The sequence below is a fragment of the Leptosomus discolor genome, chromosome 4 (genome assembly GCF_034619465.1).
Source record: "Leptosomus discolor isolate bLepDis1 chromosome 4, bLepDis1.hap2, whole genome shotgun sequence".
In the NCBI taxonomy this organism is placed as follows: Eukaryota; Metazoa; Chordata; class Aves; order Leptosomiformes; family Leptosomidae; genus Leptosomus; species Leptosomus discolor.
This window is the reverse complement of record NC_141394.1, coordinates 63,331,110-63,349,664: the sequence shown is the minus strand read 5'-3', so window position 1 is coordinate 63,349,664 and position 18,555 is coordinate 63,331,110. Positions and strand designations below refer to the sequence as shown.

At 38.4% G+C, this 18,555-nt stretch overlaps 1 protein-coding gene across 3 annotated transcripts in view; it reads right to left on the bottom strand.

Annotated features, from left to right (window-relative positions):
- Window positions 1–18,555, bottom strand: part of CCDC149 (coiled-coil domain containing 149) — a 49,997-nt gene that overhangs the window by 12,709 nt on the left and 18,733 nt on the right. For all 3 annotated transcript variants that reach the window (XM_086464356.1, XM_086464358.1, XM_086464357.1), the window contains exons 4-9: window positions 15,486–15,593; window positions 9,855–9,971; window positions 8,201–8,373; window positions 6,677–6,749; window positions 5,268–5,352; window positions 3,852–3,996 (exon numbers count right to left, since the gene is read on the bottom strand). In XM_086464356.1, the coding sequence (XP_086320482.1) occupies window positions 3,852–3,996; window positions 5,268–5,352; window positions 6,677–6,749; window positions 8,201–8,373; window positions 9,855–9,971; window positions 15,486–15,593 (701 nt within the window). The remainder of the gene's footprint in view (window positions 1–3,851; window positions 3,997–5,267; window positions 5,353–6,676; window positions 6,750–8,200; window positions 8,374–9,854; window positions 9,972–15,485; window positions 15,594–18,555) is intronic.

Here is an 18,555-nt window from a genome sequence, read left to right as displayed (position 1 = left end):
GTATGGGACAAATGAACCCTACATAAAGCTACAAGTCCTTAGAGAAACATTTTTTGAAAAATAAATGTGTAAGCAATCCTGAACACAGCATGGTTTACCCCATTCCTTCCTTTCCCCTGCAACCTCCAAATAATTTCCCACCTCCGTATGTGCTGTGGGAAGACTTGAGCTGTGGTGGCCAGGAACAGTAGGTATTTTTAAAGGGGCTGCAAGTGTTGGTGGCAACAAATTCCCTGATCTATTTTTTTGTCTCTAGCTATAGTGGACCAGATTCTTCGACTAAAACAGAAGGATCATGTCGTGGACAAAGGTGCTGATAGCTACTTCCATTGTCCTCTGGTCATGTGTCTAATGCAACAAGGGATTTAGTCTAAACCTCCCTCCGGGGTAAGGTTTTTCAGAAACCTTTTCAGCAATGCTCCCACCTGAATTTAGAAGCTTCCTTCTGGCTCTCCCATGCTTCCCAACATACCTGGCCATAATCTGAAGTAAGCTGTGCTGATTTACAGCACCTGAGCTCACTTTCAACTTAGATCTTCCTACAGAGAACATACAGCCGCATACAGATACAACCACCCAAATGTATGTAAATAGGGTCTGTCACAGTCACATATCTAGTTTTATACATCATGTGGAAACATTTAGTCAGTTACAGACTGACACAATCCTTCTTTTAATTTTGGTCATGACCAAGCTTGCCCAAGTTAGAAATGTTAAAATTAGTGCAACTTGTCTAAGCAGCATAGCAGCTTCTACACTCACCTGGCTTGCATGGGTGCTGGCAATTTCAGCAACAAATTGCACTAAAAAGAACATCTAATAAACGGTTTGTTGCTGGCAGAAGAAAAAAAGATTTTTATCGACTTGCTAGGCAGGGTTAGGAGTGTTGATTTTTCACATTTATGCAACTAATCTTGCAACACATTAATACATACAGAATTCATTTGTGACTGCCTTTTCAAATTAAGCTAATGTGAGGAAAAACAGAGGACATTACTTAAACTTAGCAGTAGTAGCTACTAATCACCTGAGAAAATCACCTGTTTTCTTCCCAAACAACTTTTTTTTTTTTTTAAATGGGGCTAAAAAAAACAAAGGCTGGATTTAGCCTACTTGTTCCTAGGCACATACACCCACAGCTCCTTTCATCATGCCACATATTTAGAAAAGCAGCAATAATAATAGTGTGTCTGTTCCAAGAGCAAGTGGCAACGGATGTTTTTAACAACAATTTAACAGCAGAAAGTCAACTTCAACAGCACATCGAAATTCTAATCTACGTAAAAAAAATCCACCGCCTTGTTATTGCTTCAGTTAATCAGAAAGCAAATCTACCATTTTATTGTTGTAAACTTATATAGCCATATCTCAATCTGCAAGCAACAAAAGAGGTTTTGACTTTAGAGCAGGTTAACTGTTTGGAGGAACATAAGTTCATAGGTCTGAAAAGCCTCATTTGCTGATAATAGAATCACTAATAGGTCAATCATCTATCAAATATCAAAAGCGGAACTTCTCTCCTGAATGAAACAACCACCCCAACATCTCATGTTCTTTACCCAATAAATCTCACTTTCTTCACACAAAAATCTCAAAGAGCAACTGTGTCCCTGCTCTTTGTGCAGGGAAAGCCAGGTAAACAGGACAGAGGGGTGAAGGAGAAGACTTCTACCTTCTGATTTATTTAAAACCTTTTGTCATTACAGTACTCTCTAGCTCCACATCCTTCTCAACTCCCTACTTTGAACAGAGAAATATCTTCAACAAAAGAATGCATCTTCTACTAGTACCAGTTTGTAGACCTGTCCATTTTACTTGTGCACTGACCTCACTCTCAACTGTAATCTTCTCTGACAAGTGGCAGTTTCTTCCCCATTTTCAGAAGTCAGCAGTCTTAACTTGACACTTTTTACATGGCAAAGAAGTGCCCACAACAACCAGCTAATGCACCTAAAATAAAGGATATTTTAACCTGTTGTCCTACCTGCCTTTCCCTTTATCACTTAGGTATTTCTACTTAAAGTAGTTCCCACTCCTCCTAGCTCCTTAAAAGCTTCTTTAATCCAACTAAAGCCAAAGGTGACAAAAAGAATGAGCATAACACATAGCAGTGTTGTTGAGGCTCTTCACTCAACTTGCCCAGGACTTATCTTTTTTTTTCCTCTGAAGCATCCTGAACTGAATACAACACTACAGCTCTGAGCACACTCCTGACCTAGGAGAGACGTGGACTGTCACCCCCAAGACCTGATCTTCCAAGGGCCATAGAACACTAGTTTGTGCACATATCCGATCTCTACTCCCATGGCTATACATGATCAGTTGGGCATGCAGATACAAGAATTGTATCTCCTTGTGAAGGCTTATATAAGGAAACCCCATAGTCAACAGTTGAAAGCAGAGACGTCAGTATCAGAAAGCAAAGCCATCATCGCAATGATACATTTCAGAGATGCGACAGACTGCACATGATCAAAGGCAGGTATAAAATTAAGAACAAAGTTTGCTGTAGTTACAGGCAAGAGTGTGCAAACTAGAACGCCAGGTAACAATACAGTATCAGGATGTAAAAGGCAAAGATTGGTTATACCTGGAATAACAAAAGATCTTCTCTTGATGTTTTACTTCTGATGTTACATTAGCAGCAAGAATGGAGTAAGCAGGTACTAGCCCTTTATTAACACTGCTCAGTGCAGGAACTCCTTTCGCATTACATGACACACTTACAGACATGAATTGACTAAGCTGCCATCAGTTAGATCTGGGCTACATTTTCACCGCTTTAGTCTCCCTTTAGTTGATTAGGCATTTGCTTTCTCAAGGGTACTAAGAGTGGCTATAAACTGCATCTCCACTTCTGCTGCCACATCACTAAGAATTATGCAATGGAGTCTGCCTAGTATGAGAGTTATCAGTTTTCAAAATGAATCCTCTATTCTAGTGCAATACAGTTTACTTCAGTACCACTCCTTCCTTTCACGAAAGATGTCTGCCTGTTTTTGGCATCTGGTCCTGACATGCTTTTGAGAAGCCTGAATAACCTCTGATTACCAGTAGTGACTCAGTGTTAAAAAAAGGAAAAAAACCTGAGCACAGAATCAGGGAACACTTCCTAGCTCTGATTTTCATACACTGTATAAGGACAATAATATCAGAACGTCAGAAAATGTGTCAAAAATTATATTCTGCCATGACAGGAGTTGTGCAAGACACAAAGAATTCTGTTGATGAGTAGAAAAACTAAGAGTAAACAAATTCTCCTTGGAAGTTCAGTTCAGATTTTTGGAAAAATCACATAGTAGCAATCCAACTGTGTTTATCTCCTACAACGTTTGGCAGAGTAACTATAGGAGCAACAGCTACCATTTGTATGACACACAGGCTGTTAGCCTGTGACAAATATTACACTAAATTTTTTCAGATCCTTTCCTAGGTGCAACATTTATTATTCCCACCAGTGTTCATTAGCAAATTCCTACATTAACTATCAATTATCACACATCTTCCTCAGTTCAAGTGTCCTTCCTGTTAGCAGCTTTTCTTTAGCCCTCCCTACAAACTACCTGCTACAAGTTCCCCCTGTGTTATGGTTTGTCTTAAACCCGAGCAGCAAACCAGTCCTTGCCTAGCAAAGGCAGACAGGTCTCTGTCAACCCCAGGCATCACTTCAGAAATGTAGTTTTTCTCTAAACACATACCGGATCTTAGAAACTAAAAAACCCACCACTTAACAATGACAAAGAATTTTCTGTGAAAATGGACCTTCCTTCCCACTTCCCTGAAACTCCCCCAAAACTATGACTCTTGCATAGCTGGTAAGTTCTATTTTACTCAGAAGTCACGCTACCTACTTGTTGGTTTGCCTTTGGTGTTGTATGACCATGTTTTTTTCATGGATAGTTTCCAGCAATGCAGTGGCCAGTGATTTGAGATCTGAAATAGACTGTGGTGTGGCTGGTAGGCTACATCCATGATCCTCCGACAACAGCTCTTGGACTATAATGTTAAAAACATAAATGAGTTTTGGCTTCTTATACACAGTGATGCGATATAAATATTTCCTTAGCATTAAAGAACTATTCTCATTACTTAAATGAATACATATTTTTTTCCTTCAATTAACAAACAAAGCTAAAAGATCAGAAATATAATCTCTAGCTGGCATAAAGATGGTGGCTTTCTAAGCTGATTGTTATTCTACAGCAATTGCCAGAACAAGCAGAGGTAGACATATCTTATGTTAACTTAATCCTGCTTTTGGAAAATTATTTTTGCTTAGAAGGAAACAAACTCATTCTTCTACAGGCCTACAGATAGGTAAAAATTAGTCATTCATTTCTCTCCCATTTACATTGAAACACAAGCCCACAAAGAAGCATTTATGTTACTTTTTAGAATTATTACATTCATCAGGTTATTTGAGACTGATGTGAAAATACAGTCACCCGTGAACTCTTCCTCTGCAGCTTAGAGCCTGGACCTCTCAATCACATCAGGAAGTTCACTACTATCATTAACTTATCTAACTACAATCTGGCTCTGCCTCTTTTTTTTTTTTTAAATATATATATATATATACACACATAAATATATATATATACGCAAGTACACAGAGAAGAGGACGGAGGATAAGTCAAAAACAGAAAAGCAAGTTTCAACTTACCATGACAAATACTATTGATCTCTCACATGTGTATGACTACACTACCACCTAAACAGTAGGGTGCCAGGTATACTGCTTGCCTCAAAGAATTTTCTCTTCCCTTTTCTTTCCTAATCTTGGTATTTTTTTTGCTACCCATGAAGAAACATGGGAAAAAGGATTACTTGCAAAACATCTGAATGTAAAAGCTTCCAAGCACAGTAGCAGAAAGCCTGACTTAGGGTCCCTTCTCTACTACCCAGCCTATTTTTCATTGAAATATGAATTGTGATTGCCATTGTTAGCAGAGCAATGAAATGAATAAAGAAGTGATTTGTCAGGGTCAAAGTTGCAGAGGTGTTTAGAGATTAAAAAAAAAAAAAAATCTTATAAAACTGATAGGGGAGAGAATGAATGGCAAAAAAGTAACAAAAGCAGAAGCAGTACTGAAGAGGCAAATTTTATATTGTCAACTGAGAAAATGACACAAATTAGCACATCATAATAAACAGGCAAGAGAAGAAAGATTTTAGTTTGGTTGGTGATGAAAGGGTTACTGAAACTAAGAGGTAAGATAGAAGTAACTCAATGAGATGTGCAACACCATGCTGCATTTATGTGGTACCTTGCTTTGCAGACAGGACTCCAGTCAGAGCACTGCTACTGGATCTACTATGAGACTTTGAATTTTTTCGTCTCTCTAGTGCATTCTAAGGAAACAACAAATATCTTATTTAGAAAAACAGCAACCAACAAATCCATTCATTAGGAGTAAAGAGTCCGGAGCTTTGGATTTTGATCTCAGAACAACTCTGCAGGGCCTGGAGCTTTCACCCACAGTAACCTATGGGAGTGTGACTCTCCTGGAGTATTATTCTCTAGTCAAAACAGTCTTTGCAATGTTACAAAGGCTCATTCTGTCTCATTGCAATGACTTTATTGTAGTCTCTCCCACCCACTACCCCCACGGCATTTTTGAGACTTGCCTGTTTTTTAATAATCTGCTGAGTGCCAGTGAAGATACTGCAGTATCCCGTAGAGAGTATCAGTTGGGAACAAAATCAGACTTTTCCCAGCATTTCTTTGGATAGGCTTCAAAGGGAAAGCTCACACTCCTCTATCAGAGTTTCTAGAAGCCCTTTTAGTAGCAAAAACTGACTTTCAAGAATTAGCAGCAGAATGATCCTGCTACAGAAGTCCAGTTCTTCTTTCACAGTTCTGTGAAACCCACCAGGCCACCAAGATGCTCACTTCTCACTAATAATTGACCCACGCTTCGAGAGACCCAAGTCGTAAGTGTGAATAGACACTAAAATGAACTTGGTATTTTGAGGAGCTTTGCTCATGCACAAAAAGCACTTAGTGCTGTGACTCCTTCACAGTGACCCAAATGGTTAAGATGTCCTATTGACAGTCCTAAGACAACTCTTCCCATGCCCTGACAAGCTGCCCAGCCCTCCTCTCCCACACCCCAAAATCACTCGCAGAAGAAAATAGAGTGCTTGACTTCAGGGAAGGGCAAGATTATTTTGCCCCCAGGATTCAATCCGGAAGGCTTCATGCAAAACAGCACGTATCTTAATGCAGGAATGGAAGAACAATGAAGACAGCAATTGTTAAGACACATGAAGAAACAGTGCGGCCATTAAAGAACAGGGAGAGGAGACCTGCTTGTGACAGCAACACAGTCGCAGTCATTCACCACACACTGCGGGACCTGCTACTTTTCACCTACCAGCAGGCTGGAAGGCTGAACACACACCCCAGCAGGAGGAGGGTTCACCCACAGAACTTCAAAAAAAAAGGTGTTCAATTAATTTTTCAAAATACTCGTAATGGGTATCCCTTTGTACTACATCAGCTAAGGAAGACTGAGTATGTAATACGTATGCATACTAATACTGTCAGAATGATAATGGTGGATTTTTCTTTGAAGACACAATTTTGTTCCTTAAACGCACACGAACATGAGAATGAACAATAACCTCCACGAACTACGAAGCGCACTGAGAAGATACACTGAGAGGATCTTACCTTATATTTAGTAATATTAGACTTAAGAAGGTTGACTTCCTCTTGAAGTTGTTTTAATCTCTCTTGAAGATACCTGAAAAAGAAATGTAATCCTTTACTTCACGTTACCTTCAAGTACTGCCTCAAGCGCTCCTCTGCGCTATTTGGCACGTCCTCTCTTTGAACTACTGAGAGTTTTTTTCCCTCTGCAGTTCTGTGATAAAATAACAAAATCTTACTGTTCTTGACCCCATAAAACTTTAAGTAGGGAAAAAAATTGCATCAGAAAAGGAGGCTGCCCTTCTGTTAGATTTGTCAAGCTTGCTGCACAACCATTTTATAATGGTCCCCAGGTTTTTGGGGAGGGAAGCTAAAAGGATATATTTATGTCTAGAGGAAATAGTCAGGAAGCATTTACTCGTGTCCTCTGTACTTGAAGGTTTGTATGTATGTCAACACAAGACTCAACTATCCAGAACTTTTGCATTGCAATATCCATCACTAACATGGCACTTCTCATTACAGAGCAATCACAAAGTAGAAAATTTAACAGTATAGTTGAAAAATGGTGTACAGTTAACTGAAACGGTACAGTTCTTCATAATAGAGTTTATGCACTTGCATTGGACAGCGATTTCCACATAGGAAAATATCTTTTTCATGTATAAAGGGTTTATAAAATATCCTCTTTGATGTAGTGCAACTGCTGCTGTATTAGGGTTTGTGACAGTTTATTTTAGAGAAAAAAAAAATCATATCACTGTTAGGGGAGCAGGGGGCTTAAATTGATATAGAACTCCGTAGGCCACACAAAACAGAAAAAAACCACCTGGAGTTGCTGGGAGGAAGTAATGCTTTTGGTATTACACTTTCCTACCTGAAGCATAAGTCTCTGTAAATGGAATCACAAGATCTATTTCACTTTAAGGTAATTGTTGACATTAAGGGAGGTACCTGCTATGGCTCTGTTCAGTGACTCCTCTCTGTCGTCTTTAGCAGAGACCATAAAACACATTTTTTTCCCAAGGAAGTGGCAAGAATATCCACATGGGTGATTTCACCAGCAACTTTTCTTGGCAAATCACTCCATGTTGACAACCTCTCCCTGTGGTGAGAATTATGTCCAAAACTGTTAACTCAGGGTACTCAAAGTCCCTGTTTCCAACCCAAGATTAGCCCATTACAGCTCACTATGAGATTCTGAAGACACCGATTTTTAATATTCTTGCTTTTGGTGCCATACAGTGATGGGAATAAAAAGGTCTGCATTCTCTTCCTTCTCCTTGTTTAGCTCTATTTGGGAACACCACTGACATCTCTGTAGCCAAATAAAACTGGTAATTTCCTGCAGCCTAACATTCTCAACGTTATTTCACGGTTAGCTACAGTACAAACAAAACAGAAAAAACAAATTACCAAAATCTCTTAACTTCTATTCATGGATACATTTTCTTTAAAGTTTTGTTGTGACCGACTTCCTGATGCTCCTGCTCAAGTAATGCACTGCTTGTTCTACGGAAACAGTAAGGTCTGCAATGCACTCACCTGTTCTCCATACACAGAGCATCTACATCGATGATACGGTTTTCATGCCCTCCTAAGACATGATTAAGTTCTTGGTTTAGTCTGTCAGACTTATCTTGGTAAAAAGAGCGTTCCTCTTTCACATCCTGTAACTCATCCAGTGCAGCCTGAAGATCGTATCTGAGAGTCTCAATCTGAGAAGAAAGGAGAGCTGTATGACTATTTTGAAGTTTAAACAAAAGATTAAATAGCGCCCAAACTGAAAACAGCAGCAAGCACTGCATGTCTGAACAGGATTGATTTTGGTCAGTCAAAAGTCTTTCCAAAGCTCATAACCCCCAGTACTTTTATTCTATTTTGGTATTACTTCATTAATTTGAAGTTAAGAAAATTTAGCAGTTAGACTTGTTTTTCAAAAATTCTAGAAAACAACTAAAATATAATAGCAAAAGAAACCTTAATCCATACTATAATTCTATTACAAACATATTAAGATGGTTTTAGCATATAATTTCTAGGACTTCAGGAATGAACTCAACTGAATAAGAATGTGGCAAATTTGGAGGATGAAGAAGTCCTTTGTAAGGGGGAAACTTATACTAATTACAGGACTTTCAGCAATAAAGCTCACAGAATAGGAAGAAGAACTGAGAAAAGTACAAAATAAGCCAGCATGGAGTTGACAGGGTGAGTTCTGCTATTAAGCAAAAGGCTGAAAGAGTCCAGTATGAAAGATACTCAAGGACAAAATTGCTTCAAACTTCCAAGGAGAGGAAATGGAGAGTGTGAGAAAAGTCTGCCATGAGTCCAGAAGTCTGAACTGGCACCTCAGAAAACACTGATAATCCAGGAAGGACAATAGAAGACCATGTGAAAAGAGGTTAGGTAATGAACAGAGAGAACACAAGCTTGGGAACAGAAATAGCAGAGGATCACATCGGAAGAAGACCAAGTGCAGTCAACAGTCTTTCTGGTAAGTTAAAGTAGCACTGCACTTGAGTGAAGACTGAAAACTAAGAAGTACGCACCTCCTCCTGGATCACAGAATGGCTCATTCAAGGTGGAACTGACATTGGGAGGAATGAGTGTGGGAACAACAGAGAACACAAGCCTCCAAAATCGTCCAGAAAGCTATGTATCATTATTAGGGAAAAAGTCTGATGAATTGAATGCTGCATGGTACATAGTATTAATACAGACTTGAGGTAGGGAAAAGGGATCCGATGCTAGAATTTTTCAAAAGAGGGGAAGAAATAGGCAGGAGGAAGAGGAGACTAACAACACTTCTACAGAAAATTTAATTCAGAGAGTATCTTCAGGAGATGCATCAACCACCACATACTGTGTTGAATATTTATAACAGCTTTCACTAAGTCTCTTTCATTGGCATTAATTGACAATATTCAATTGTCACAAGTTATTGCTGCACATTATAAAAAGAGAATAAAAAAAATCTAGAGAAGGAATTCCTGAGATTAGGAAACTCACTCTAACCACATATGCATGTTTAAGTTAGTGCTCAGTAAGAACTCTTTCAGTAAAAATCCCCAAACCTGCACCACTGTTTGCAATGTTAATTGGCTACCAGCCCTCCAAACACCACAGAAGCAGTCATTTACTTGCTACTGCACTAGCTCTGTAAAACATGACAGTATATGCCCATTTAGTTATTTACTTGTTCTCGAGCCTTCTCCAATTGTTGAACAAGGTCCTCCCGCTCATGTGCTGCAAAGTGTCGAGCCCCAACTTCATCGTCTCCAAGTCTCTGCTTTGCTATTGTCATTCGAAGGAGCTGCGATTACAAAACCAGATTCAGTAAGAAAGAGAAGGCAGGCTGTAGTATCAGAGTACATCTACATTAGAAAGGGTAACGCTGTCATAGATATCATCTCTTCCAGGCCAAACAGCTGCTATTATTTAAACCAGAGGGAATTTTCTGAGCTGAGGGCTCAATCCTGTTCTCAGCAAAAAAATTCCAGTTGAACACTCAAAGCATCAACAGGAGCTAAATTAGACTCTGCAACAATAGTCACCAGAGTATACAAATGATGACAGACCAAGTAAACACAGACATTTGTTCAATGTTTTTTAGGAGTGACAGCAACTAATTCTGGTCACGGTAAAACTAGAGAATTCTCAGAAAGCCATTTTCATATGTAAATTTTAAAATTCTCTGCAGCAGGTAAGTCCTCCTAGTTAAGAATAAAAAGGCACAAAGTGGCTTGCCCAGCTTCATTTTACTGATACCACTTAAAGTCCCACTGCACTACATCAGTGCAGAATTTGCATTAACAGATGCTAATACATTTGCTTGTGCACTATTTTTTTCAGCTACTCACAAAAGTTAATTCATGATAAAAATGAAAAAAAATGGGCCAACAACAAAAAGACTTGGCCAAAAAGCTCAAACAGCTAATGAACTCATGAGCTTTGTGACTGCTGAAAACAGTCTGACTTGAATTAATTCACAGTTACATTCAACATCCAAAGCAAATAGCAACTACCTTTCTAGAATCATGGAGTATTAAAATAACAGCCTACAAGGCATTCAGCTTTTAGGGTTGTTTACACTGAGTACAACCAGGCAAAAGTGTTGCCTCCCCATCGCCTCATTTGTAGGAGCTCCACAGAGATTAGAGAAACCCACCACGATAACCAGTCTGACTTTCCCCGTATCTTTGACTGCAACAAGGAATTAATGTACATCATTATATTGCAGAGTTAGAAAAAAAAAAAATCAATCTTCTCAAGTAGAAGACTGTACATTAAAATCTGTCTTTGGTATTTATGGGATGCCAGTCACCATAGCTGCAATGTGCCAATTAAAATCCTGCTGATGCAAGACAGACTACCAAAATCATCCTCCCCACTTATTTCAGCTCCAATTCAGTGCAAGTCACTGAAACTAGTACAACTTGTTCTGATAAGCAGTTCACTTGTTCAGGGGAAGCTGTGCCCCAAAAAGTAACTGGTTTTGGCAAACTACATTTCCCTATCCCCACAGGGAAAGTACAAACCATCACACAGACAGTAAGGCTGAACGGATCCTAGGAGGTATAATTCCTATTTGTTTTGATACAGAAATTAATAAGTCAAAAAGGCAACTAGCAAATCCTAGAATGGCCTCATAGCTATGGGACTGGTTTTTTTAAATATTAAAAGGCTGACGAACAAAAGGTGGGGTAAGATGATTTAATTCAGTTAGATTAATTTAATTTCTAGAATCTCTCACTAGTGAGAAAGGCAGTAAGAAACAAACGTAATAAAAGTCTGAGGACTCAATCTTGTTCAGAAAAACTGGAAACGGGAAGGGAATCACACTTTACCAATGCCTCCAATGCCTGCAGCACAGCAAAACTTCTGCGTAACGCTCGGCACAGGCTGGGAACTGGATAAGAGCTGTGACTCATGCACTATGACCAAGTCTCCTCAAGCCTGGGAGGGGATGCAGCATAAGATGCAATTATAACTGCAAGCAATTATTACTCGCAAGGTCAAACAGTCTGCCAATAAAAGGAGAACTCTTTATTTACTTCTAATTTTGAGGCAAAAAAAAAAATGTATTAAGTCCTACAAAAAGAATGCTTCAGCAATCCAATTTCAGCCAGTAAAAGCAGCATTATAAACATACACAAAATAAAGTAAAATACCAATCCATAAAACAACAGAGTGCTTCTTCCAGACAGTTGGCCAATCAGAGAGTTGACAGGGCAGAACAGGCCAAGTCCTTTAATTCTGCATTGCGAATGTCTCATGAGGCAACACCACCTGCTATAAAATTCTTCCCTGAAAATGCTGTGGCCAAAGAGATATTAAGTGTTATGCCAGAGGGTTACGGGTTTATTAGTGCTTGTTATAAACTTTACACACCTGCCCTCTGGCTGCTATATTTTTATATCTGTCATTCAGAAATCACTGAGGAAAGGACGGCTCAACTTCATTTTGCAGCTACAGAATAGGTTAATGCTACCCCTCCAGATTCTGTGAACAGCATCCACAGCAGATGGATTTAAATTAATGGCACCTTACCAGAGATAGCTCCTGTTTGTCAAGAAACCATAGATTGTTAAACAAAACAATCCAGTGCTGCAAGCCACTAGTCTTTATTATTGTAATATCACAGCTTTCTCTTAATCAGTGTCAGCTAAAATAATTATTTATAAAGTAGCAACTCTGTATCAGCCCCACATTGCTTCAAACAGGCTTCACTGCGATAGCGGCTGTGCAGGCTAGGAGTCCACAGAGAATGCCTGCACCTAAGTTGTACCTTCCTGATTATTGATAAAACATGCAGAAGGAAAAGGGGAACAAGCACAACCAGTAAATCCTTCATGGAAGGCAGAAGCCATCATGTTTAGCCACAGTCACTGACAGCAATTGTCTTCACCACATTGCCTACAAGATCTTAAAAAGTGGACCAGAACTATGCAAATTTGCTACCTTAAGTCCCAGTTCTGCCAAAACATATGCACCGCATTTATCATTTTGTGCTGCTGCTGCATGAACGATTGTCTGCCTTGTAATAACAAGCTGTCAGTAATACTGCAGCCATTGTTTTCCATGCTTCTTCCTCTTGCTTAGCACTGCCCTCGACAGCTTACAAAACCATTTATTTGTGTGGGTAGGAATTCAAGTGAAGGCAACTGAGTCATCTAGTCTTCCAGAAGCCTCCAGTTTCTCTTATGCTGTCTATTTTCACCCTTGTACAGGAGACAGTTAGATTTCCTAACTATCCTCTTCTAAGTTTCAGTACTTGTTCTCCAAGCATTGCTGCCAGAACATTAAGAAGGAAAAAGATTTACAAATAACTATCATAAACATAGAATAGTTTTCATGTGTCAGAGCTGATAAGAGGTTGTGATCAATCATAAAAATAAACAGTCTTAGGTATCTGCTGCTGGAGCGCTGCAGTGTACCTATTGCTGTATTTCTCAAACTGCAGCAACAAATCCTTCCACAGACTGCCTGAAGAAGTTTTATTATTTGTGCGAACAGAATTCTAGCTGAAATTAAAGGAAAAAAATAGTCCAGTTAAACCAAATGCAAGTAATTTGTTATTGCCTAAGTGATGATGTACTTAACATGACTTCAACAAGTAAAATGTCACCAATTTAAGGTCTTCTTGCTAATCCAAGTGACTGTATCCTACCAGCAGCAAACACTAAAGTGGTGAAAAACAAGTCAAGCTATCAAAACAATTCTTTATCAATAGAGCTAATGTGTGACATTTAAAGAGGTTTTTTCTTTTTTAGTCCTACAAAGCTCTTGCCACTCAGTCACAAAGCCTGCATGAGTCACCCCTGATCAGACAGAGGCAGAATTGTTCATCCATAAGCAGCTTCACTTGCTGCAAAAGCAGCTGTTTGTTCATCTCTTGCCAGAAGTAAGGTTGACGTAGACCATCTGGGCAGGATGCCCTCCCTCACTTTGGAAAAAAGCAGAGAGAAGAATGTAGGGGAAAAACGTAAGAACAAGCAGCAAATTGTTATAGTTCTTTGTTTTTGTATATACCATGTATTATCTGGACTCCAGTGCCTGAAGTAACCCAGCTGCCAGCACAGGAGAACTGATGAGCAGAACAGAATGGCTTCGGGAACAAGCCTAGAATTTTATCATTGAAGCTAGAAGGGAGCAAAATCTGACACAGGAGTAGAGTGTTAAATCCCTCAGAGAGATGGCAATGCTTTTTTAGGCACTTCAAAAAGCAGCAACCTGACTCTAAAATAAGCTCTATTTCTCATTTACTAAGAAAGTAAAGAATGTGTTCCAAAAATGAAAATCCTAGTCTAAATTAATCCCTGTCTGATGCAGTTCTTTCCTCCCCCTCTTTAGTGATGCACTATTTTGCACCTTTTGGAGAGGAGCATGGTGGGCAGAATAACTCTTTTTGTATTTTTCCATTCATTATGACGATCATGAATTTAAATTCATGCTGAGAATACAGATGCCACAAAGATGACCAGCTAATATCAAGTTAACTTGCAAAGGCAAATCTAAATAAAGCCAGTTCAAGCACAAAGAAGTAGGCTCTGTGTTACCAAGATCATATTGTTATAAGGAATTAGAACAGGTACATAACCTTGATATTTAAGTATGTTGTAGTTTTACTACCTTTGTGTTCTGTTTCTACCTACAAACCCTTGTTATCTGTTCATGACTGGCTTGGGAAAGGCTGTATGGCATAATATTGGTACTGAAGAACTGCAAGGCACTGTCTTCTACACTGTAATATAGTTCAAACAATAACATGCAAATGAAAACACTGGGAAAGCTGGTCTTTGAAGGCTTGATCAAGTTACACTGAATGCTATTAGTAACACAAATTCAGGTCTCACTTGACCCTCTGCCAGCTCCCTGCACACCTTCAAGCGAGTCCCTTGTGACAGACAATGAATAAAACTGCATTATCACAATATACTTACATTTAAAATAAAATAAATAAAATAAAATTAACTTAAATGGAAAGAGAAAACCTACCTGAATAATTAAAAGCTGCATAAATTGTATTCACATTTTAAAACCCCATAACTTTAAAACTGTAGTTGAGGGAGGGAAGTTATCATTGTTTCATTTTTTACTTCGTTAACCACCTCGACTCTCAAATTCAACCTCTCACTAGTTTGATCTCTGAATGTACTTCTGCATACAGCTCCAGCTGTGAATGCTACACACATTTGGCTTGAGTTTAAATATTTCAATTAACAGAGACAACAGGAGTTTGATTAATACCAAATGGCAGATTTTGAGCAATGTTCCAAATAACTTGCTAAATTTAGCAATAAAATAAATTAGTTATGTAAGGGTAATAGGATGAAGGAGTAATACAAAGCTCACTGTATATATTTGTGATTAACTGCTCCATACTTTCGAAGGGAAAAATTATACTGTCCCTGCTGGTTTTATCATCTACTAAAATTTTGCATTTTCATTTAAAAAAAAAAAATTGAAAATTATCACATGATGAAGCTGCCATGAGTATCTGTACTTATTTGTATGAGGAAACACCACTAAAATATATTAAAAAAAAAAAGAAAGTAAATCTGAGATTATTAAAGCAAGGCAAGGTGCAAAATACATAGTTAAGGACAAGCGAGCAAAAGCAGCATACAAAAATACAGAATAAGCTGCACTTACTGGTATCCTGTACAAGTTTTTTTTGTTCTACGGTTTTGAGCATTTACTGTAATCAAAGTATTCTAGAAGTTCTGTAACCCATTGTTTTATTTGTTTCCCTAAGCAGTAAATACAACAGTCCAGCCCAATTTACTCATTCCACCACATTTACTGATAACAAAACATATAATACCTTATTGTCCCCTTGTACTTCTCCCAGTCTCTGCTGAAGCTCTCTAATCTCTTCTCCAAGATGTTTATTTCGATCTTGAGCCTCACTCAGTAGCTGAGCAAGGTTTGCCTAGAAAACGAGTATCAGTCAGAAGTTAGTGCCTATGGAGAGAAGTGTAAGTGATGATTGAAAAGAAACTCTAAACTTACTCCTTATCTGCCAAAAATCTTTACTTTTATTGTTGTTGGTACCCAGACTTCATGCTTCATTAGAGAGAGAATAAAAAAAGTCACCAGGGTTCCTTTATCTTTAATAGTAGAAAATACATACAGCATGTGTGCATACACACACTCAGAACAGCACACAAACCCCAAACAGGACAGAGTGAAAACATCTACGCTAGTTCTGGTACCTTGGCTGGTGGGAAAAGCAAAATGCAGAGTACTTTGACAACATTTATACAAAGTTGACAAAATAACAGTGTTAAACTTGCATACAATTAGACAAAAGGCACAGCTGAGAAATAATTACGATACAATTATATTCACTGATGGTGTTTAGAGCAGATCCCTAGTCAGTAAAGAAGATGCCAGCCAGAGTCCCTGCCCCTATACAGAGCTGTACCATTGATATCTAGCAGCACAAAACTTCAAACGTGACCTGACTTGTGATGTTAGCTAGTATGTAGACTTCTAGAAAAACAAAAGTGAAAGCTAGCGATTAAAAGCAAACACCCCCATCCCACCCCCAAATAATCCAGGTCAAAGGTTATCATTCATACTAATCTACCAAGTCAGCAGGGCAAGCAGTCTGGTCTATAATTTTACAATTAAATTCCATCAGCTTGATCACTAACCAAAAAATAACATAATCTCCTTCTTTCCTACCTATGATATGTAAACCCGAGAAATACTACAGCTAAATTTATATTTTTACCCTAAAAAGATCTTGCTAAGAGACAAACATTGACCCAGCACAGGAAAAGCCTCTCAATGACATCTCTTCTAAGTGAGTCATAATCATAGTGGCTAACGTGCAGCCTTTCAAGACATTTGTCTATGGACTGCTAGCTGTGTCATCCCTTGCCATAAATCTGAAGAGTATAAAAAGAAATTTAAAAAGAATTTTCAGATTTTCTAAGCATGACTTGGTAAAGCCCCATGAGTCAATGTTTCTGAGCTACCTTTATATGTGCTCCCTGGGTTCGAGGTCAATGCATCAACTGAGTGTTCTGAGTTCTCTCTTGGTACTTTGGGTTTAGATTCCTTACTTGCTCTGCTTCTCTTTCAACACCCCCATTTCTCTATTTTGATGTCACATTTGGTAGTCATTCTCACTACCACTCAACAGTCTCATAGGATGTTTTTTTGAGTTTTATCTTCAAAACTCATACACTATCAAACCAACACTGTGCCTGATAGCCATTCCTGCAATCTTTCCCCTTCTTTACTAACATCTGCTATTTCCACGTGTCCTGTTATATATTTAAGAGAGCTATTAACACAAATATATGAACATGAATATAGCTACGCATGCATCTGACCATCTGCAGGCTTAAACTATTAAACTATAGTCAACTGGAACTTCTTCACACTACTGTATGAAGAAGCCAGCACCAAATTCCAATTGGTCTAAAATAGCAATAGCTCCAACTCCTAAACAGGAAAAGTAACTCGAGAAAATGATATATCCTACTTGACAAACAAGCCTAATTCACTGCTGCAGCTTCTGTACTTCTGGTGCTCTGAGATCAAAGGTTAAGAAGAAACTAAAGCAAGTTTCCCACTGTTTTGGAAGAGACTAAAGCATTTTTTAAACTACCGATAAACCTGAAGACTGCAAATAAATAATTTGGGAAAAGAGTGTAATAGCAAAAAACATACATAGCCAACTACAGGGCCAAAATTAAGCTGCCTCTAATTTTATTTTCAATACAAAAACCACTCAAATAATGCAAGAGGTTCCTCAAGTGCGCTTTGGTGAGAATGATTTTTTTTTTTCTACAAGTTAAACAAATGTGTAATAGTCACTCATACACTGAATGAATCAAGGAGCTTCAGAACACATTCAGTCAATGGTTTTGAGAGGTAGTTCTCAATGGCTGTTTAAAAGAAAGAAAACAAAGAACCCATGTTTGCAGAAAACTGTATTTACACTGAAGTATCTATGGCTACTGCTCAGATGTAGGTTTTGTTGTAAAGAAAGCTGACTTTCAGTGAAGGCCATCCAACCACCGGACTGACTTAGTTAAAAGGAACATGATTTGCACAAACCTCTCTGAAACACTTCTATTTATAAAGTCCCTTTTTATGATGAATTTGAACAACTCCTAACACCACAACAGCACATCTAATTTCAACACCTGGGAAGAACTCAGTCTCACTAATCAGTGTTTACTGCCACAACACCAGGATTCTAGCAGGCTGTAGTCAAAACCCAGCTCCCAGTAACTGCAGGAAAGGCATTACCATGCCTATACTAAATCTTCCTGCTCAGATTTATTTCCCTTAAAACCATTTCTCTGGGATTGCAATTCTATGCTGAATTTTATTTGTCAGTCATATAAATGACTTAATGTGACAAAACCCCATATAGTCGAGACGGGGATTTTGAAAGAAACTTTAAAGGAAGAATTTTAGAAACCAAATAAAACAGCCTCATTTAAGCATGCTAAGAGCATTACAATGAGCTAAGTATAGACTTGGTCCTTAATGCAAAGCTTCTATTATACTTCTGTTAAACTACAACAACCAAGGTATGTCACAGAATTATTATTATCTCCAGCAATTATTCATTTTCCTGGCTTAGAGGTTCCATGCCACATACAATTTAGATTTTTGCAAGTTTTAAAGGTTTTGGCAAGATCTCATTAAAGCTCTAGGCTAAATGTGGGTAGAAGGAGAAATATTTGATTTTCAAAAGTGCTCTACTGGACTTAAAGAGAGCCAGCCATGAGGATACGCTGAATGACACCTGGACTTGGTACCATTTCTTTGGCATATAAAAGAAAACACACCATGTGGTTGAAAGATGATAAAACCAACAATGGAGGTCTGGCTTCGTGAATCTGTAAGCATGTATTTTTTGAGGA